The sequence below is a fragment of the Nicotiana tabacum genome, chromosome 6, assembly GCF_000715075.1.
Source record: "Nicotiana tabacum cultivar K326 chromosome 6, ASM71507v2, whole genome shotgun sequence".
NCBI classification, from domain to species: Eukaryota; Viridiplantae; Streptophyta; class Magnoliopsida; order Solanales; family Solanaceae; genus Nicotiana; species Nicotiana tabacum.
Window position 1 is genome coordinate 11,514,790 of NC_134085.1, and position 24,039 is coordinate 11,538,828.

At 34.9% G+C, this 24,039-nt stretch overlaps 1 protein-coding gene across 7 annotated transcripts; it reads right to left on the reverse strand.

The window, feature by feature from the left end:
- Window positions 1–7,865: 7,865 nt before the first annotated feature.
- On the reverse strand, window positions 7,866–23,153 carry LOC107798134 (zinc finger CCCH domain-containing protein ZFN-like). 7 transcript variants are annotated; one of them, XM_075254554.1, is made up of 9 exons: window positions 23,066–23,153; window positions 22,733–22,897; window positions 20,903–21,060; window positions 15,006–15,068; window positions 13,939–14,058; window positions 12,723–12,995; window positions 11,375–11,704; window positions 8,790–9,935; window positions 7,866–8,303 (listed from the first exon to the last, which is right to left on the reverse strand). In XM_075254554.1, the coding sequence occupies exons 2-8, from the start codon at window positions 22,785–22,787 to the stop codon at window positions 9,651–9,653; spliced, it is 1,284 nt and encodes a 427-aa protein (XP_075110655.1). In that variant the 5' UTR covers window positions 22,788–22,897; window positions 23,066–23,153; the 3' UTR covers window positions 7,866–8,303; window positions 8,790–9,650. The 7 variants fall into 7 exon arrangements, with proteins under 7 accessions (XP_075110655.1, XP_016476586.1, XP_016476585.1 ...); XM_016621100.2 differs by lacking the exon at window positions 23,066–23,153 and having other exon boundaries at window positions 8,790–9,126; window positions 9,337–9,935; window positions 22,733–23,060; XM_016621099.2 differs by lacking the exon at window positions 23,066–23,153 and having other exon boundaries at window positions 8,790–9,126; window positions 9,289–9,935; window positions 22,733–23,060.
- Between the last annotated feature and the right edge of the window lie 886 nt (window positions 23,154–24,039).

Genomic DNA, 24,039 nt, shown 5'->3' on the forward strand with positions numbered 1-24,039 from the left:
TGAACTAAAAAGGTAGATTGAGGGGTATTTTTAGCCCAATAGGTAGATGGAGGGTATTTTTAAACCTTTTCCAATAGTTTAGGGGCATTTTGAACCCTTTTCCGTTATGTTTTTAAAATTTTGTCGTGATTTAGAGCTAGGCTTACAATTATTGATTAAATTTTATCGTGATTTATTACTAGGTTTACTATTATCAAATAAATTATATTGTTATTTACTGTTATAGATTAAATATTTGCACCTTATCGATCAAATCCTATCATGATTTTGCAACTGTTATTGTTATTGATCAGATCATATTGTGATTTGCAATTGAATTTTACTGTTACTTATTAATTTCTTTTTTGGTGTTACTGTTTGGGAGAAGGGCGTAAATAGGCGGCTTTAGGACCCCCAATTAAAGAATAGCCAAAAAAAATTAAAGTTTAGGACCCTAATTTTCGTTCAGATTTAATTTTACATGAAAAGTGACTAATTTTAATTACTTTTAAAACTGTGACTATTTTTTAATTACTACTTGTAAATCTGGCTACTTTTGAATTTCGCACATCTTAAATTCATCAAAATTTACTACACTTTAAAACCTCTTTTAAAGTTTCCACACACCTTACGAGAGTTAAACAGCCTTTTATGCTACTTAGTGGAGTTTTAAATATGGAATATTATAGTTCAAGGAGATAATATTTAATAACAACTCATAGTTTAAGCATGAGTGAATAATTAAGAGGATTTTTATACATTAACTATTTTTTCTTTTTAACAAATTGAATATTGATTGACAAAGTAACTCCATAATTTGATGGCCCTTTGTACTCTTTAAACGAAACTAAGCATACAATATTAATGGAAAAATAGTAAACAAACGCAGTACTTGACCAAACGATTAGCTTTGTATATTACACCTAGTTGTAAATGAATTACATTGACCAATAAATGGTAAACTACCCATAAAACCCCCATTAACAATTTGTTGGATGGTTGTTACATATCATTTCATATTATATCATTTTGATAAATATAATATTTTGATAGATTGTATCATTTCTTGTCATATGTAATATCTTGCGCCAACTTTTGAAAAATATACTTACATTATTAGTACAAAAAAAGGGTACGTGGTAGAATTATTTATAAAAAGTTATAATAAATGATAAAATAAATTATTTAATAACAAAGAAGGGCAAGATAAGAGAAAAAATAAGGTAACGATGTGGCCACGCTAAATTTAGTATTTAATATTTTTTGTTGTTATATATAATGAATTTAATTAACAATATAATAAAATAAGTAACAGTAATCTATACTATATTAAAAGCACGAAGGCCCTTAGCGAAATGTCGTTCGCTTTTTTTTTCCTTTAAAAATAGAGTTTATATTGGACAAAATAGTAATTTAAATATTTTCCTAATATGTAAGAATAGTCATTTAATTATTTTCCTAATAGATGGGACATTAAAATCAAATATAGTCATGATTATTAAATTTTTCTATATTTGAATTATGTTGAGAATCCTAATATTCCGGATTCTAAAAGCAATTTAATTTTTATTTAATATAAATTTTTTTAATTTAAAGCCCATTAATATTAAAATTGTAGTAAACTATAATTTTTTTTATCATTCAAAACTTAGAGATTAAAAATACGTATTTGTACTATCTTTTTTTCCATCAGATTAGCCCTACTTTCGAAGCTACTAAAAGAAGGCACACGTAAGCTATATATATAACACAAAAATAAAATACTCATTATATTTGGCAAAATTAAAAGCAACATCAAATTATTAATAAAAGTTAAAGAACAATAGTTATAATTTTTTTTCGTTAATTGAATTTTCTCTTGAATACTTAAATGATATATTAGCTAATTTATTTTTTGGCCAAGTTTGTCTAAGTATTTTTTTTCACATGTTATACGTAAAACGAAGGAGTCAATTTTAAAATTGAGTTTGAAATATTTGCTTTCGTTTCTTTCAACTATTTTGGCTTATTTTCCGTCTAATGTCTTTTATAACACGACATATTTAAGGTATTTATATTTTTAATATACATTACCACAGTAAAATTAGGAGTATAAATTTTCGTCATACATCAATAATTTTATAATTAATAAATAAATTTATAGGAATAACCAAATATATAGAAGATTAATTTTATCTCATTTCTAAAGATCAATATTCAGTTTAGGTAAATAAATATGCAACATGAACCATGAAATAGGTTAAAATTCAAGCGTTAGATGAAAGAGGTGTAATCCATGTTTTTATCATTTTTGGAAGTGCAAATACTTTTATTTTGTACTCATGTAAAGACTTTTGTGTTACTAAATTTAGCATTTAATACCGTTGAAGGGCAATTTGAAACATTACATAGATGCTATTATATATTGTCATGTGAATTTTGTTTCATTATAAAAAGTAAAAATAATAGAGGTAAGTGTAATTTTCAACCACAATAGAAGTTTGTGTTATAAATAGAATCACTTTCTTTAATGCTTAAAATAAATAATTAAATAATTAAATTAGCTAAGTAGCAAAAGAATGCAATTCAATTTTTTCCAAAAAATATCGTATAAGTAAAAGTATTTTTCAAATGGAAAAAACTCCTAGGATACATATATTTGTTCCATAAGAAGTGCATTAACAGTGAAAAATATAAAATTAAGTAAAATCAGTTATTATGTAATATTAAGAGTCAAATCGGTAAAAATATAAATTTGAAACAATAAAGATGAAAACGTAGAAGCTAAATTATATTCTATATGAGTTGCCAATAATAATTGTTAATTTTTTTTAAACATTCCTACAAAGTCAAAATCATGATGAACATTTGTTGTGAATTGTCGCTTTACAAAGGAAGTATGGCAGAGAATCCTTCATTGGATGCAAAGAAAGGATGTTGTGAAAGATAACTGGGACCAACATATACAATGGGTGACAAAATGGGCTAAGGGTAGGACACAGAGAGCCCAACTCTACAGGATGGTATATGCCGAGATAACTCATGTCATTTGGATTGAAAGGAACTTGACGCTATTTGAAAAGAGAAGCAGAGGAGCTGATAGTATAGCACGAGAAGTAGCCTACATTTGTAACGTGAGGGCCACCACTGGGATTAGTAGTTTGGTACAACATTTCATGTTTTCATAGAAATAGTTATGTAGGTTTTTAGGACTTGTAAGATTATAACTGCTGAGGCATAAGCAGACTATGGATATGTAAAATTTTACTGGTGATTAATAAAATTGTTAGTTACCCAAAAATAACATTCCTACAAATTGAACTCCCTGTATATTTTTAATGCATTTAATTGTTTGTTCTAAAATATTAATTTAAAATTAATCATTCTTAAATTTTAGTCATATCTACCTTTTTTCTTAAGAGCTTTCGGGCAAATCTATCATTCCCAAATCTCAAAAAGACCAAGAGCTTATATTTTTATCCTGATATTTGTGGGATTTCACTGGGTTGTTGTTGTTGTTGTATTAGATACAAAAATAATAACAATTTTTATAAGATACACATAATTTTAAGGACCTCTATGATGCATAATTTCTTCTTTTATTGAATTAGCTAAAGTATAAATAATATTCTATCAATTTTAGAAACTCACTTTTTTTCTTGTATCTCAAACACTTTATTTGCTATTTATTTTAGTTTTTTAAGATCGGTATATTTATTGATATAGGAAACACTTAACACTAATATTATATTTAAAGTTACAAAGGCCAAAAACCTCGGACAAATATTTTAACTTTATCTCAATTGTCACGTTACCAAATTGATCAAAGGCTGCGCTTTTGCATTCGTCCATTTCCTCTCTGTGGAAAATTTAGGAAAGAGAGAATGGGAAAGAGGGTAGGGAGAAGTGGAAGAAGGGACGATTTACCGTCGCCGTCGATCTTGACTCGAGCTGTAGACTCCGTATTCGATTTCGTCCGTTTTGCTGAGTTCGAGATTCTCTTCGTCCTCTTCTTCGTTGTAGCTTATGTATTTTTCAAGGATCTGGTTTGCCTTCTCTCCCTTTATCAACACTTTTTTTTTGTGCTTTTATTTTTATTGCTATTGATAAGCATATTTATGTAATTATGATTGTTGTGATTTGTGGTAATTCTGTCAATTGGTACATATGGAAGGAACGACAACAATATACCCAATATATTCTCACAAATGGGGTTAGGGGAGGGATAGTACGTACGCACACCTTTATCACTGCCTTGTAAAGGTAAAGACGTTTTCTGTAGACCCTCAGCTAATAATTGGTACATATGGCATGGGTAGAAAAAACAAAAGAGTGGTATAGCTGGTGAAACAATCAAAAAGAAGGAAATGGCCTCCCACTAATAGTAAAATAGCATGATGAGTGGATCTCCATCAAAGTCAAGGGCATATACCATATGGATTTGCCAAGATAAGAGTAGGAATGACCCAAAAGTATAACACAGGATAATTAATGAAGATATTTCCTATAGCAGAGCTGTAAATTTGCATTTTCCCCCCTTATATATTGATAGCAAAATAGTGTGATGAATGGTTTCAGATCCCAGCTACAACTCAGTTTGAGTACTCGGCTCCAACTTTGATGGTTAGATTTACCCGCCACCTATGATCATTGCCTGGTCGATTACTCATGTGCCTAAGCTGGCACGGATGTCATAGTCATTCATAAATAAATTGGGGAAAAGGGCGTAAAATAGTAGGATGGAAAACCCAAGCTATATGCCAGTGCTTCCTCTAGTTAAAAATGCCATGCCAATTTGTAACTTTTCTTCTTTGTGGCATCAGCAATTTTAGCAGTCAAAGCATCAGTGGGGGAACTCTTTCTTGTATTGTTTTCTGGATAGAACAAAATAGATAGTAGGAGCAAGTGTGAGCTTCTGGAGCCAACATAATAAAGTTTTCTCCTTTAGAGATTTGCTGGCACCTGTTTAGCTTTCTAGATCCCAAGACTCTAAATTTGTCTAGATTGGATAATCCTAGGCATGTATTTGCGCAAATGCTTCGAATAAGGGCATCAAAAGGATAAGTGAAGCAGATTAAGAAGCATTACAGAAAGCATGTTGAATGAATCCATGATTACTGTAAAGTTATGGCCCTTGGACCTAACGCAACTCCAAAAGCTAGCTCATGAGAGGAGGATTGTCCAAGACCATATAAGGAGACTACAGCCCATTCCCTCAACCAATGTTGGACTTGCCCCCCCCCCCCCCCCAACCCACACACACCCAGGACCAGACAACTGAACGTGGATAACATAATACAGGGGCTCAACATTGAGAAACACAACATCATGATCGGTGAGTTTGGCTCCAATACCATGTTAAAGAATGGAAAACATGGTACCTATAGTAGTGCAAAGTTGTTCAAGTTTTTGTTGATATAGCTTTACCTTATTTTACTTTCAGGCAGATTACCCTTCAACTGCATCTATCTCACAATAAATGGTTTTAATTAGCCAATGGAGCTAAATTAGTTTCTTGCCGGTACAACTTATATTCACTTCCAAACACTATTTATTTCCTCTATCATATTAAACCAATTGTTCCTATCCAGTAAACATCGAGTATGAGCTGCAGAACTTATGGGAAATGGTTGAAGCCATTATTAATTTTTCTATGTGGTAGTTTATTTTACATTATTGAAGAAGGGCGAAACTTGAGAAGGAAGCCTTTTTATGTGGGACAAGGGGTGGGGGTTCGCTGAAGGGTTTGCAGTCAGTCTTCTCAACAGAGACCGCCAAAGTGACAGCCTGAGAGGAAAATGGAGGGAGAAACTAAATATATCTCAGTGGAAAAAAAATACAATATAGTACGACTGCAGTTTGTCTGCTCTTGTATATGCCCATGTTAGCAGAAAACATGCACTCAAGATTGTATGTGGTGAGATGAGGTCCTTCTGATCAAGTTTAGCTTCCTGCTTCTTTGATCATGTTACCATTTTTTTTATTCCCATATCGGTTGGAATTAACCTGAGTTTTGTGTTTGACATGGACGAACACGAGAACAACTCTACTCGAACATATCATCTTTAGAAACAAAGATGTCAGAGGACCTTTTAGAATTCTGTGGGAAAAAAGATATAGACATTTACCGCTTATAATGCATCTGTCGGTGTATCCCAAATGAAATAAAAAAAGATTGTCATTAGAAAACATTATTATCAGGCAAGTGGGGATGTATGATATTCCACTTTTTCTGTTTTCCATTTTGACCGGCTTTCCCGAAACTCTAACTTGCGGTTTCATCCACCCTCTAGAACAAGAAAAGCAGTGTACTCAAACTGTGTCTTTGAGACACAACAATCTGATGGTCAGTGTTGCAATGATTTTAGAATTATGTGCTTGTTTCTTGCTACATGAAGTTAGGCAGCTGATGGTCTTGAATATTAGTTTATGCGGCATCCTGGCTCTTTTTGTTTAGGGGACATAAAAGGAAGCAAGATACTGAGATACTTGTCAAAAAGAAGAAAAAAAAAAGGAGAGCATTGTGATTTAAAGGATGGAAGAGTTTCAATGTCAATTAGACACAGCTTTTCTTTTTATAATCTCATTGAAATCCCATTGGTCCTGTAACTGAGATTCAAAATCATGAAAGAATATGTACTCATTAGTTACAATTATTTCTTTGGTAATGCAAGATTGATATGCATTTTTCTCTTTGTCTTTAGAATTTATGTTCTTTCTTCTTTTCCCAGACTTCAAGGCCGGAGTATAATCAGATCATGGTGACGAAGCCAGATTGGTGGCCTTACTAGATAGACTGCACCTACGGGGTGTTTCCCTTGTCTACTTGAAGTGTATGGGTTGCTCTGTTCATTCTTTTCTAAAGTGCAGTCAGATGTCTGGATCCGATATTGAGATTTATTCCTCCTTTTCTTTTCCTTTGTCATATGTTGTCTGAACTAGATAGTTATATGGGAGAAGAAGATTTCTTTTACTAGGGAGCTTTTTGTCCTTTGAAATATGAAGAATTAATGGAATATAAATTGGTTTTCTTGTTTTGTCCCTTCATTTTCCTTTAGGGGTGGAATGGGTAGTTGATTTGATATTGTTAACAGGGAGTCGAACTTTGAAATCAGGATTATGGGGGAAAATTCCCACCAATTTAAGTTGTCTTGTTTGTCATACTAGAAATTCAGCAAATGCATATTGGGTCTACTCATATGCAACAAAACATGTCAATTTATTCGGGTCAAAGCAGTAGATTTTTGCAAGAATATATATTAGTTAATTAAATGATAAACTTACGGATAAGACTCCTTACATACATTTATTAGGTGTATCCACTAGGTATAAATATTTTTCATACACGTATTAGTAATGTGTATTAGATCATGCAATGGATAAAAATACCCTTTACATCTTGACTAGTTAATCAATTTTTAATAAGTATTCTCTCCATCTACTAATGTTAATAGTATTGGTCTAAAATTATAAGGAAATGTTCAACATAAAATTTTCACATTTAAAGGAGGAATGTAATATTTATTTATTTATTCTTCTCATACGTTTGTGTATGTCATTTTAATTTTCCTCATAAAAATTGACACAATCAATCATTTTAATTTATATTTCTAATTATCTATGCTGATAATTTTTAATTGCATATGATAATAAAACCAATACTAAAAAGGATAATTGATACAAGCATCTATTCAATTCAAGAGCAAACATATTTTTGAATGATATATTGCATATCTAGAATTTTAATACGATTTACTAACATCCAATAACAAATTATAATAGTCCAGTCAATATTAAGCACCGTATTATAGTATCTGCATTACATTGAAATTCTTATGCAATTACATCCATAATCTAACTTCACAGGCGAATTTAGAGAGAATTATTAGTGAGGTTCGTACCATGGAACAAGTAAATGTGTAACTTCCTCATTACATTGCCAACACCAACTGTTCCATAATATATATATATATATATATTCACTCCAGTCTATCGAGCTTGACACAGGAGCACAAAAATACATTCTTATTCTATCATTCTCTCCTCTTTTCTTTTCTTTTCTTTTCTTTTCTAAAAGAAACACAAATATGTATCCTTCCTCCTCCTTCCTTTCTTTTCTTTGTTTATTCTTTTGTCTGATAGTAACATAAATATCTATCCCAAGTTCAACTAAAAGTCATTTTGGACATAAGGACTGAGCACAATTGCCGAAGTTGCTATATTTCACATCTGATCTGAGGCTGGTGCTGCTCTTAGTATTAACAGTGTCAGTGGAGGGCACATTGATCACCAAACACCTGCTGCTTGAGCTCTTTGGTCTGCAACACAAGCTGCAGTAACATAACCTGTATTAAAGAGAGAAATCGCTCTAATCAAAACAAGGTCACGCTATTGGGAAGGACAGTAATTAATTGCACAAAATGTTGGCTATATTACAGCAGTTAAAAAACTTCCTGATAATTAGTTGCATTAGTTGTCATTCCAGCAAAAATACCTCTAACAGTTCTTTTTTAATGAAGTACCTCGAACAGTTCTTTGGAGTAATTTTGCAGAGCCTCTTGGCTGACAATTGTAATAATCTTGCACCCTATCATATGAAACTACATGCACGTATGAAACTCAGTATAAACTGGTATTCAGGTTTGTACAAACATGTCATTATTTCATTAGGTGATGCCTAAGAAACGGAAATTTATCTTCATAGTTATAGACACTCAACTTGTATGATCTTTCTAGAATACTTCCACTCTGTTGTTGAGACATATAAAGATGCAAAGATGAGATATATAACAAGCAATGAGAAGATAGAATTTCAAATTTAAGAAAGTTACCTTTACCATCCTGAACGGCTTTCCTGATGTGAGTGGCTGCTGAATAAATGTCTTTACTCGTCGCTTACTCCACTATTATCAAGTCATAGGGGACTGTGAAACAAGCACTGGCATAACGGGAAAAGAGAAATTGCGTTTCTGATTCAAACAGTTTTAACTTCCTACATACCATGTCTTCGTTCAAGTGGGAATATCCTAATAACCCCAGCTCCATGCATTTAATGCTATGCACCAGATAACACTGAACCTGAGGAGAACACGAGCCCTTTATTTCACAAAAATTAGGTTCTGTAGTCACCAGAATTTGCCTTGCGAAAAACGTGCAATACTAGTACATCTGCAGAGATTGAGACAGAGAGCAAACAAATTATCAGAAATCTGCAAAGGGATAGCTATTAATTACAAAAAATATAGAATTGCTTTAAAACACTAGAGAATGAATAACCAACATATGTGCAAAGAAACTACGAGGCAAATGGGCAAGCATCAAGATTATGACCTCCCTTTACCGACGATCAACACGTCTACCAGAAGGATAGATGCAAACCTTCAAAGAAAACATTGCTTCATACAGGAGATTTGGAGGTTAAATTGTTTCTGATAAACAAGGCAGAGGGTTCTCCAGAGATGATGAATAAACAGTTAATTCACCAATTGTTTGCAGACTTAACATATTACAAAGTGACAAGTCAACCTTGTCAACTGAAATGCATTTTCAGAAAAACAAAATGACTTTAAAGGATTCTGTACATCTCCAGCAATGAAAATAAATTTACAGGCAACTGTAATTGATCAATGGTACAAGATGATGATTTTTATAATTATAGAAATGAAGATGCTGGCTAGTAGTTCAGGATAAAATCATCCCTCTCTGTCAAAGTTATTATCACCAGGTGGCATCTTTCTTGTTTCTAATAATGATAATCGCCTGGGTGTTGTGGAGGCTGCTTCAACAATCCCTTCTGAAGTCAAAGTCAACGCACCAGTTCCTGACGATGAACCCAACAGACGCCGAACAGAAGGATCATCAGTAGAAGATGAAGCTGATATATTATAAGTGAAAACCCGCATTGGGTGGTCAAACTTGCAACTCGGTCCAAATTTGCAGATCCCATATCGGGAATAGAAAATACACATTGGTTCTCCCTAGAAAACAGAAAAAAGGAACCAAACAAAAGAAAAAATCTTCAGCACAATCAATGCCCATGATTATCTAAAAGAAATGGCAGGAATAATTCTACTTTGCCTTTCCATTTCAACTTAATCTTTAACCTACTTCATTACTTTTTCTTTGTTATTTTCAATAATGATCAAAGTGGCCAGAGCACAGATGCAGGTACAAAAGCTCGCACAGAATACCGATAAGCTAACATGTAAACCTAGGTATTCTGATATAACAGAAAAAGGCAAACAAAGAGTTCAAGAAAAGACAGATGAGATTGAATGCTTCAATTGTCAAGGAACCTGTGATTATCAAAAACTATGCAGATTTTTGTCAAGGATTCTGATGGGGACAAGGCTCCTGCCCTAGAAGGATTCACGTTAGCTTTCTTCCGAAAAAGGTCGGGAGGTTGTTACAACAGAGATCTTGAATGTCTAGTTCCTTCCACCAGAGTGGATCATTTAATGCCTTATATATAGCCCTAAAGAAGAATGACAGTGAAGAACTAAGGTATTACATGCCCATCAATCTAGTAGGAACATAGAAGATATTTTTAAGCTTCTTCCATAGAGGTTGAAGTTGGTGATTGCTAAGTTGATCTCTAATACTCAGAAAGCATTTCTAATGGAAAGACAGATCGGAAAAGGCTGCTCAGGGATCTATGTACATAGGACTTCAGGAAAGGCTTATTACTATGTAAGTTAGAGCTTCTTAATAAATTTGATTGAGGACATGGCTTTTGGAAAGAGATGGATGAACTGGATTATTTCTTGCATCTTATGAGTCCAATTATAAATCTTGATAAATCGTAGCGCTGACGAAATCTTCCCAGCTCCAAGAATCTTAAGACAGGGAGATCCTTTGTCTCCATTTCTGTTATAATTGGTAATGGATGGCTTAAACTAGATGATTAATACTGCCTAGGCCTTCAATGGATTAGTAGCTTTTCAGTTGGAACTGAAAAAAGTAATTTGTTGAATATATCATGTATCCTTTATGCTAATGATACTCTTTATGAATGAATTCACACAAGAATAAAAGAAGTACAGAAAAGAGAATTGCGGAGACCACCTTTCCAAAGTTCGTCGAAAAGTATGCCAAATACAAGAAAGAAACATACACCACTTAATCATATAATTTGATCAATCCAGCTTTCATGCATGACATAGAATCAAAATCTCTAAACCAATTTAAACCACCATCTTTATCAGAATGAAAAGCATCCAACTACTAATTCCATCACCGGAAATAGTCTAAATCTATTTCAGAACAATAGCCACATCAGCGTCAATAAGCAATTGCGTGAAAGGGCATCATATTAGAAACTAAAAGGTTGACACAAAACAAGCATGGAAATTTAGATAGAAAATTAATATTTAAACTGACAGAAATATTAAAACGGATGGCAAATGTTTTAACTCACAGCGCGCAGAGGGAGACCAATAGGACTCAACAGACAATCAGGAGGAGGAAGGAGCCTTTCCCTTGGATGATGGAATCTACAAACAGCACCAAACTTACAGTCTCCGGTCTTCATGTAAAACTGGCATTCAGGCTGGCCCACTCGTTCAGGAAAAACATTTTCTCCCTGTAATGCATAATACCCCACAGGTAAAGAACTGACACGATATGAGGAATTCATTCCTTCTGATCCCATGGTTGCTTTATCACTTGAACATGAACTCCCATAAACCTGGCTGTTTCCTGCTGTCTGTTGCTGGCCCTCAGCGGATGAAACTGAGCCGAGCTGACCCTAGAAAAAATACCATCTCTAAGCAATCAATGAAAGTATCAGGCCACATATTGGATACAGCAGTCACAAGCTTGTTCAATACAAGAACATATGAGACAACTGTGAGGATAAATGAATGCAACACCTTGCTTGAATATATAGCAATAAGAAGACAAAGACATTAGTTGAATTTGTGAAGAATCCTACTTGTTTTGAGCTCAGAGGGCTCTCCTTTCCCATCCAGGTTACATCTCCTATCAAAAAAAGGATATTGCTAAAGAGCGACATATTCCCATTGTTTATTCCAAACACATTCCCATTTTCATTCCGATTAGTGTAAAACATAGTCTAGAAAATATAAATATAAATATAAATATTATTTGAGAGTATCTGATAAGTCAATCCAGAAGATATATTTAAAACCAGAATACTGTAAGAAGGATCCTTTTATTATTTCCAATAAATTTATAAGGGTAGGTAGCTTCTTCAAACTACTTCACAAAATCTGTATACAAGAACAGAAATTGTTCACTCAAATGGAATAAAAAGGGTACAAAGGCTGGCTAAATGACCCCAAAAGTTATTCACTCAAGGAAGAATGAACTAAGTCACTAGTAAGATTAGACAAACAGCATCCTCAAGACCAACAAAGCAGATCTAATCCCAGGAATTACAATTATTTATATATTAATACAAGTAATTGCTCTACCGCCTAACAAAGATGACATCACAATTCTCTGTTAGAGGTTGGATGACTTTGGAGCAGATTGAAGTTGAGAACAGAACTTTTTGAGAAAAATAAGAAGGTTTAGGAGACGAAAGTGATAGGATAATGGCTTCGGAATTACAGTACATCTAAAAGACTTTTAAGTACAAAATTTATACAACTACACAACAGCGAAAAGACAAGGCAACAAAGAGAACATCGAACCCACACCAAAAACACATCCAGCCTAAAAACTCTTCAAGACTGAAGCAGGATATTCCAAACTTCCAATTAGACATAACAACCAAATGCTAGGAATCATGGCAAGCTTACATTGTATGTAAATCCTGGAAAAGATACCACTCCCTGAAGCACTGGCAGTGGTGCATAACTTGAAGAACCTTGCCAGCGTGCACCAGAAATAAAAGAAGCTCTGGACAAGGGATAGGACATCTGACCAGGAGTTGTAGGAGAAGGACCGGGAGGATAAACAGGAGAACCACGTGAAGAGACCATCATGTTAGAAGGTTCGGGATGATGAAATTTACAAGTACTTCCAAACTTGCATTGTGCAGTTCTCATGTAATATGTACATTCATTCTCATTCTGCAGGTAAGACAAATAATATATTATAATATTATCTGAATAGGATTCAGAGTACAACATGAACAAAGAAAGGAAAACTATCAGCTGCGTCGAGTCTTATTATGACCATAACACACTTAGAACCTCCAGAGCAGCAATTGCACATCTAGAATGTAAGGACAAAAAATCCATTTGTTAGATGTCTCCTCTGAATTAAGCTTAGCTATTCTTTTGTCCATGTCCATTAAAAAGACTCACAAGTATGAAAGGTCACTGCAAGCTCTCCCCCCAACACACACACACACACAAAAATTTTGGCTGTATTTAAGTGTTCATCTTTGCAAGTAAAGCAACATCTAACCAAAATAACATTTTTAAAGAAAAGGAACAAGCGGAACTAAAATGAAGGTTGAGGATCACAAAAATTCACCATCAGCTTAGAACCCATTGCCTACATTTGGGTAACTGTTTCAGTTAAATTGACTAGTAGAACAGGTATGTGTCACAATCACGGGGAGGATGTGCTCCATATGTTACTACATTTCGGGCTATCAACAGAGTTTTGGTCCTTAGTATATTCCCTATTTAGTATGACGGGTACCTCCTATAATAGTGGTGGAAGTGATGGTGAGGTTGAGGGCAAGAAAGATGGATGTCAAAAAGAGAGAGATATGGAATACAGCTCCTTCTTGCATATTTTGGATGATTTGGAGAGAGAGAAGATTAGAGCTTTTGAAGGAATTGAAATTCACTGTGGAAAATTAGAAGTTGTCCTTTGTATGTATTTTGGTGTAAAAAGAATACAATGTTTTGTATAAATTGCTAATTGGATCTTCTGGAGGGCTTAATTTCTATCCTTCTATATCTTTTGTAAAGTTGACACTGTCACGATATCAATAAAATAACCTTTTTGCATAGTAACAAAAACAATTTTTGACAAACAGAGAGGTAAATGAGGTCAAACCGGGCGAAGTGGATAGCCCAAGACATTTAGGGTAACTCTTCCAGCAATTCCAGCCTTGTCTCTAGGATGGTGAAACTTGCATGTGGCTCCAAACTTGCAAGTTCCAGTCTTCAAGTAGTACTGGAAAATAGCTCAATAATTCAAATTGTGAGCAAAATAGGTTAGAGGGGATTAATGGAAAGAATGGAAAGTCATAAGTTATCACACGAAATAGGAACATCAACAGCTATAAAAATAGACACCCAATTTAAGACAAGTTGATACAATTAATTGAACAATTCGTGCATCTCGATAAAACTACAGATACTAAGATGTTCATATTTAAAGATAGTGAAGCAGAAAAGAAGTAAGAAAACAATTTAGAAGGTGAAAAAAGGTCAAATAACACAGTAAGATCTTCATTATGAATCTTCTAACAGTGGGTTTAACTGTGATTCTCAACATATCCAAGAAGGTGAAAACCTTCAAAGTCTGAACAAGCATCACATAGTACAGCCAGATTTCATTAAAGAAACCAGCAGGTGTGAGTATTTTACAATACTCGAGCCAAAGACATATACAAATAACAGCTCAGATTTAATGAAAAAACTTAACTTCTTGAAAATTAAAGGACAATGTAATCAAATCTCGTATCACATGCCTCAACCAGTGTATTACAAAAGAAATAAGCGCTTTCAAAGATGCTAGGTACTTTCCAGAGATATTAACTTTTTTTTATAAGGACTTTCCAGAGATATTAATTAAACCACAAACTTGCCAACTATTCTGACTAGAATCAAGATTCAATTATCAACCTCCACAAGAACAACGGGAAGAAGCAAATAAGGCAGTAGATCAAACCATAATGGAACAGGCACCCTAAAAATTAGATGGGGACAGCAATTAGCATCAAATCATACATGTTTATTTAAGTACTCTCATCCATAATATAGCTATGTCTATTGAAGTACTTCCATTCATAAGGATCAATTTAATAATGAGCCATAAGGGTCAATCTTGTTACACTTCTGTTAATTGCTTTTTGCACTTTCCTCTAGATATAAGACATATGGGCCTGGCAACCATACCTGGCATTCTAGTTGTCCTATTCTTTCTGGATACTCTCCGTTCATACTTGCTGCAGCAAGGGCCTACATCAAATACTTCTCCACATCCATAAGTACACAAAATATGAACAAAAGGGTATATACAATTCCATAACCATAAATATTTAAGGATCCGTGTAAAGTCAAAGTTTACAGACACAAGTTAAAATTATTACAGTGAGATGATGCTCGCATTTATTGGAAAGAAAAATACGATTCCGACTTGATATCACATCACATACAGGGAAATTTTCTTTATAACAGAAAATATGTCATGATTAGCAAGTCCAAGGTACAAATCGTATGGTGTAGATTTTGCACTAGCCTAACTTGTAACATCCACCCATCCAGCTGCTCTTTCTTCTTTTCAAATAAGAGTTCGTCATTAACCAAAAGAATTATACTAATCTTCGCTCCTCAATCCATTATTCAAATAACTCGAGTTTTGAAAATACAGAACCTAACTTGTAACATCCGTCCCTCCAGCTGCTCTTTCTTCTTTTCTAATAAGAGTTCGTCATTAACCAAAAGAATTATACTAGTATCTTCGCTCCTCGATCCATTATTGAGATAACTCGAGTTTCGAAAATATAGAAACAATTTAACAACTGAAACTTTAAAGGGAAATTTTGACCTTCAAAAGCTTTCCATAAAGACAAACAAGGGAAAGAAAGAAAATCCTCAATAACATGTCCCTTTACATGCCTTCTTGTAGAAAAAGTATAGGCTTACAAACAGCATCACCATGTCATGAATCATTGGTGAAGGAGAGACTCGTAGCAGAACTTCTCTTGTGGAGTTGTGGTTTTCTAGAGCTGCAATCTTGGGAGATTCTTCAATGAGTTCTTTGAATTCTTAAAAAGAAAAATATAGGCCGACCAGTTCGCAGTGACTTTATGCTGACCCCTGGCCCCAAATCTTTTCATGGGTCTTCCCTTCATCTCAATAATGGAAAATCCGGATCTTTCCTTCATCTCAACAATGGAACTCTGAGTAGTGGACACAGTCAACCAAAGAGGAAGGAAAAGATAGAAAAAGAGCCAAAGGAGGTGGGAAGTGCACAAAGATTAAGAGAGGCTGAAAGGTGACAAGGGCCGCCAAGCGATTTCCTCCTTTGACGTTTAACTAACACGAGTACTAAGAGAGTATATATCTAGATTCACACAAGTACAAAATCATTGAACTCGAGTAAAAAGAATATTGTCCGGCGCATAGTAGGAGCTTAGTGCACCGAGCTGTCCTTTTTATTATATAGAATATGTTAGTATATTATGTATTTTATTAGAGAATATTTACTTACCTTATTAGGCATGCGAAATGATTACCTACCATATTATAAGTAGGTTAAAACTCTTACATCAGAAGCTCTCTTATATATATGTTAATTGTTAATTAGAAGTTTTCATTTCTTTCTTCGAATCGTAACATAGCCTCAACGATCTTAGTAAATTCTCAAGTAACTTCCACCTACCAGTGGGCGCCCTTACGATGATTGCCCAAGCAATATTATTCCTCTTCTTCTTCCGACCAGCACTGCTCCTCTCTCCGGCAACCGACATCCTTCTCTCTCCGGTGACCATTCTGGTGCCACTTATCTCTTTAGCAACTAGCCTCATCCTCTCTACGATGACTACATCCCTCCTCTATATGGCGATCAGAATCTTCCTCTAAATCTTGAATCTCTTGTCATTGTTCTACCAAATTTAAGCTATGTTGATCATGTCCTAGAGATTTGCAACACCATACCTTCTTCCCAGACTTTATTCCTTCTTGTGTAGTTACTAGAGACTTCTCAGAGGAAACAATTCCAGCACCACTACTTTTTGGTGATTATTCACTATTTCGAAGAGATTTCAACCGCGTATATGCTCCGAAAATAGGCAGAGACTCTAGTAGTTTCCCACTTTAAGTTTGAGAGGGTGTGTTGAATATTAAGAAAATAAGCAGTTATCACACATATCTAGATTCATTAAATTTTGAGCAAGAAATTTATTATGAAGCATTCTATAAAATATGTTAGGATATTATGTACTCCCTCCGTTCAAACTTTATGTGAAGGTGTTTGATTGTACACAAAGTATAAGAATTTAAAAAAGACATTTGACATATAAGCCAAATGTATGCAAAGTACCAAAGTGATTGAGAACTCCACATGTCTTTTTATTTTCTCTCTTCTTATAAAAGAATGAACTTTTAAATTAAGTGGATCGCAACAAGTCATGTCACTAAGCATAAAATGGGGATGATAAGATTTTTTTTTTTTGATAAGGTAATAAAATTTTATTAACGAAGGGTGAACAAACATCCATATACAAGTACACCAAAAAGTAGAAAACCTTATAAAAATATGTGATTTTCTATCAACAACACCCAAGCTTCTATACAAATAGGAACCTCATGGGTGCACCAACAAGAAATCAGAAGAAAGAGGTTATTCCTCAAGTGTACAAAGTTCTTCTCTACCTTGTCAAAAGCTCTCATATTTCTCTCTTTCCATATGGTCCACATAAGTGCTAGTGGAGCAACGTGCCAAGCCCTGTGTCTTCTCTTTCGTTTTCTACCGTTCCAATAGAACAGATCTTCTTTAACACTACTTGGCATCACCCATTCAAATCCAAACCATCTCAATATTCCCCCCTTCAAGTGGACCGCTATCGAATAATGTAATAAGAGGTGATTCACGTTATCACCCGAGCTTTTGCACATGACGCACTGACTGACACATTAATCTTCCTCTTCCTCAAGTTCTCGGCTATCAATATCACCGCTCTCGCAGCTAGCCAAGTGAAGCAGCACACCTTTCTCGGTATCCTAGGAATCCAAACTAAGAGATATACAAAAACTAACTCCTCCCGTATCAAAAGTTTCTCGTAATAGGACTTAACTGTAAACACACCATTATGTACTATCCCCCACCTCCATGCATCATGTCCAACCTGAGTAATTCTTTGATACTGGAGCAACTTGACCAAATTTTGAAATTCTATAACCTCTCAATCTTGCAAGTTCCACCTAAACCTCAAGTCCAAGTGAACTTTTCCACCTTGTAACTTTCACATCTGTTGAACTGGCATCTCATTTTGGCATGAAATTGTGACCGTGTTTGGAAAGATAGCACTCAAAATGTTGTTCTCGCACCACATATGTCCCCAAAAACTTACCGTAATCCCTTCACCCGCTCTAAAAAGTACATTCCCATTAAACTCTTCTCACTCTCTTCAAAATATTCCTCGATAGTCCATACCCGTAAAGGGGTGTGATATCTTATGTCCTCCACCCTCCTCCAAAACCCCATGTTTCTCTATGATCACCTCTCCAAAAAGCATTTGCCTCTACCCAAAACCTCCACAACCACTTTCTGAAGCCTTATTGAAAACCTTTAAGTCTCTAATCACAAGCCCAACCCATCTCTTTGGTGTTGTGACAGTCTCCCAATTTACCAAGTGAAACTTCCTATCCCCGCTATGGCTTCCAAAAGAGAAAGGTGTCATTCCTATTGAACAGATTGAAAAGGAAAGTCTTTCACATAAAATAGGACATAAAAGGAGCATTTAATTATAAAATGTTTACTAAACTTATTAGGCATATGTAATAATTACCTAACATAGTGTAAGTAGGTTAAAACTTCATGTATAAGAAGCCTTTGTGAACTTGTTAATTAATCAAATTCATCAAAAGCTCTCTTCTTCTTCTTCTTTAGGAAGGGTAATGCTATCTACTCAAGTCATTAAATTGTACAGTGAACTTAAGTTACAAACTGGAGCAGAAGGGAAATCCAATGCCATATACAATCACAAATGAAATACACAAAATCAATAACTTTTAGTAATTATTTCTTATAGACTGATTATTCGTCAAAATCACTTTAAGTTTAACTTGCATGTCCATCAAACAAGTGAAAGTGTGAAACTCATCCAGATGACTTAATCTATGTATAAGTTAATTCGGCATTAAATTTCCATCCAATACGGCATTGATGCAATGAATAATATTTTCCATCTCTTAGGCGCATCCGGTGTTCAACTAGCACTCATATATTTCAATGAGAGGGCCACTATATCTCCTAAAGATTACAAATATCATCCACAGTAATACAAATGTTAGTTTCCAATACTCTGGGTCATTTAAGTTACAAATAAGAGGCTAAATTTCTCCGGTTAGAAAGGGTACAAATGACTCTGTTTCTTATGGTATATATTATGTCGGTGCTGAAGAATAGCTAATTGCCTTTACCGGAGATAGGGTCCCCTCGGTTCACCCTACCCACCTCGCTACAATCTTTGTCTTGTTTAGAATTTCATCTTGACTTATGTTTTTGTTGCTTAATGTATTAACAATTTGCAATATAAAAAATTGCTTATATCACCTACAAATGTCTTGCGTCAACCTACAGATGCACCAGTCTGCAGGTGCGAAAGTATTGTGAGTGAAGGTGTTGAAAGGGAATGGGATAGACCTAAAATCGCATGGAAAAAAACTTGTCTAAAAAGACCTACAAATCCTTGGAATTAATTCAAGCGTAACTAAGGATTGGACACAATGGAAGAAAAATATCCATATAGGCTACGTGAAGGTAGTAAGTTAGCAAGGTACCCATTTTTTCTTTACCCAAAACACCTATGTTAATACTCTAACTAACTTTGCCAACACATTAAAGACATGGGCATTTTCGTCTCTCTCAACAAATCCCCAAATTTCTTCCCTCTTCTCTTGATTTTACCTCAAATGTTCACTCTATAATCCATGGCGGGAAACTAGGAGCTAATTCAGCCATGCTTCTTCTCAAATACTCCATGTTTCTTTTTCAAAATCTTTTTATCTTCTTCCAATGTCGACCAGTATTTTCACTTGTATTATTTCAAAATTCTGGAAATTTGAGATTGCCGCCATTAAAGCTTCCATGACCTCTTTCCTCGGGAGGACCCATTGCATCTTGTGGAAAAGTTTACCCTGAATTCTTGTTTCTGCCGATTAATATCTGGGTTCGATTGTTGAAGAAGACGCTGCAGGTATTAAATTTCTATAATAATATAATGAATTGGTTGCATCCTTCATTTTTTTTTTTAAGAAATAAGGTGTTTCATTAGCAAAAGGCATCAAGGAGATGCAAGTTACAAAAGTAATGAAATGCAAAAAATAAGAATTGTAGCTCCCTTTACAGTGTCAATCTAAGACCAGGGAGCTAACATCCTTCATAAATTGTTGTATAAAGAATGGGTCTTAAATTTCTTTAGTGGGTTACAGATTCATGCTTGAACTTTGTGAGATGAAATGATACGAGGTGGGGCAAAAGAGAGAGGAACAGGGGAATCGTAAAATGACAATTTTGTTTAAAATTTATCAAGGAGATGGAGAATTAACAAGGGTGTTTTGAGTAAAGCAAAAATGGGTACCTTGCTAACTACCTTCATGTAACACGTTGTCAAGATCCTATATATATATATATAAAAAAAACTTTTTATGTTGATGACATGAGTTGAGCTTAAATGGAGAACTGAGGTGTAGTTGTTGTTGTTATCTTACCTACAACCTGCTGCTAATTCAATACAACAAACATAAGATACAAGTCATCATATCCCATCTATAATACCTCTTAGTCTCTTCCAAACAACTGATATCCCTAATCACATCATAACAATCCTCTTTGAATGACCAAATAATAATAATCAATAATCCCACCAAATCATGAACACAACGAAATGATAGACTGACTACACTAACTGGTTTTCTCTTAGTGAGAGGCTGCCAACAAAATGAGGCATGTCATCAACATTTCAAAGACTTTTGAAAAGTGAATTTACCCAAGCCAATACATTTCTTGTCATATTAAACTTTCTCGTTTTCTTTTTTCCCCCTCTTAACGGATATGCTTTCCTTACCAGTTTCCTGTTAGGTGGATGGTTGAATTGGCAAGTTGATCCAAATCTGCAGAGACCAGTTCTGATGTAATAAGAACAATCTGGTTCACCTTCACGAACAGGATAAGGTCCAGACTCCATTGATTCCATTGACCTCAAATTCATTTGCCATAAAGAGTCTGAAATACCAACAGTATGGAATAATAAACAATGGTATTAAATGATGGATTAATCTAACTCAATTATCCTTTAATACCAATCTCGCTACCATACATTTATTATTCTGCAATATCTGCATCTTGTTAAATCAGTAATAACACCTCTGACCAGTATTACAAACAATTTTGAGTTCCTCCAATATAGATATTATCAAATGCCAGTGTGTCTCTTGAACACATTGACAAGACATACACTTTTCTCCAAAAAAGAAAGAAAGAGTTTAAAATATATATATATATATAACGACAAGACATAAGTCTTGATAGTCCAGCTGACATGTTAGGTGTGATGAGGGTACCTGAACGCAAGCACTATAATACGTAGTTTAGGTTCATTACAAGTAAATAAGTTTTTCCAGGCATGAGAAAAGCATCATAGTTGATCAACCTCACATCCCTACTTACGTCACACTTAGACATGTACTACTTTCTTTCTTTCATTCTTTCTTTCTTTTGATGAAAAGGACAAGAGTTTTATTGATTATGTACCAACTTTCTTTTAGCCATATCTGAAATTAATCAGTGCATAAACATAGAGCAGATTGGCAGTTCCCTATGATATTTACTTTCCTCATACGGTCTTACTGACCAATTGTTCTACTTGGCCGCTCATACTTGGTTCTGGGTCAAAAAAGGCATGTATTAATACTACAAAAGTAGGTAAACAAAAGGGGGGATGGAAAATAATTGTGGAATGTCTCTCATGCAAACATACTTGCGCATACAAGTATAATTAATAAACACACAAACACGCATACTACACATACATATGTAGCATATATATGTAGAGGCAGATGCAGCGTTTTGGCACCGGATTCATCCGAACCCAACACTTTCGACATGAGGCATAAATTTATATTAAAAACTCACTAAAATTGCAACAAATATTATGTCTGAATCCATAATTTTAAGGGCACAATAGGTTCAACGCTAAGAACCTTAAAGGTTGAATCCACATCAAGTTTAAATCCCGAATCCGCCACCCATATATGTACGGCGTAGTTGTAACTGGTTGTTTGTATGGTATGCTTACATACATATAAGATGTGTCCGCTATATATTTGATAATGGTGGTGATCCAGCTAACTTGCGGCACACCAGGACTATTCCACCAAAACATGAATCCTCCACCAGTACAGCTACCACTTCCTGGTTACTTTGTCTATTAAGACGAGGGCAAGAAGTAAAAAACATCTAACAAGAATTTCGACCCTAGTCTCCCATGATCTTAGTTCATGCTTCACCAACACCCTTTGATTTTATACTATGTATGTCTGCATGTGATCTACTTAGAACTAAAACAAATTTATTCGCGTATCAACTTTACATAGGGGGGAGAAACAGCTCTTTTCTAATTAAAAAAAATCCTCATAGACATCAATGCAAAAACAGAAAAACAGAATATCCAAGTTATAGCTTATAAAGACCTTTTTTCTGTTTACATCTACTTCAAACTCAAATTACTGATTGAGAGGTAGAATAAAAGACAGCTTTTAATTTATATCACAACAGTGCACATTAACTTCAACAATTACATTGATCATCCCAAAATTACAGAATTATCCTACGTGCGTGTCAGAGACAGAGGAGAATGAGCGCGTAGAGTAAGAAGGAGGAATAGGAAAGGGAGGACCTTGGCGGAGAGACGGTGACAAAGAGGGAGGTCCTTCGGACACAGAAATATCCATGGTGATGATGATTCATCCATTAGCAGCGCGTGAAGCTAACGAATTTCGCCGGAATTTCCATTGATTCCGAGCTCCCACTACTCTCCCTTGATCAAATGCAACAAACCAAACTGGCAACAGAGAGAGAGAGAGAGAGAGAGAGAGAGAGAGAAAAGGAAAATTCAGAGAAAAACAAAAAGTGAGATACAAACAAAGGGAAAGGAGAGTTGCTCTCCTCTCCACACAAAAACAGTCCTTTTTGAGAGAGAAGAGAGAATAAAAATCAACCGTCCACTCACAGGAGAAAAGAGGGAATTTTTATTTTTCTTTCACCTACAAACCGACGCCTTTTGTCCACCTTTACTCCCGCCCGTACCTTGAAGCTAGCGGAATACATACTACTTTCTCCTTTTCCCATATAACACCTCCCCCCCCCCCCCCGCGCCAAACCCACTTCCCCATATGGTATTCGGGTTCCCGGCACAACATTTTATTTCTTTCTTTCTTTTTTTCTTTTTTTTTCATTTTATATATGTGATTTTACTTTAGAATTCCCATAAACCAATTTTTATCCTGTAAGACTTGAAAAAAAAGAAACACTTTTTATTAGGACCTTTTTAATTATTTTTATTTGATCAAAGATGAAGCATCTTAAGTCATAATCCAAGGCAATTGGGAGATTGACGATGATGACACAAAACATATTGAAGTGGGCGGACGAAATTGAGACTCACATAAGGTATCCTATGTGATAAGAATGTGCCCTCAAAACTTAAAGATAAATTTTATAGAGTGGTTGTAAGGCCGACTATGTTGTAACGGACAGAGTGTTGGCCAGTCAAGAACTCTCATGTCCATAAGATAAAAGTGGCGAAAATGAGAATATTGAGATGGATGTTGGGCATACTTGGAGAGATGAGATCATGAATGAATATATTCGGGACAGGGTGGCAGTGACCTCCGTGATGAACATAATGCGGGAAGCGAGACTAAGATAGTTCGGGCATATGAAGAGGAGAGACCCATATGCCCCACTGAGGAGGTGTGAGATATTAGTTATGGTGGGTTTTAGAAGAGGTAGAGGTAGGCCGAAGAAGTATTGGCAATAGGTGATTAGGCAGAACATGATACATCTTTAGCTTAGCGAGGACATGTCCCTTAATAGGAGGGTGTGGAGGTCGAAAATTATGGTAGTGATTTAGTAGGTAGTCGAACGTTTTTCTTTTCCATACTAGTAGTATTAGTATGTATTCTCGTATTTTCTTATTTTTAG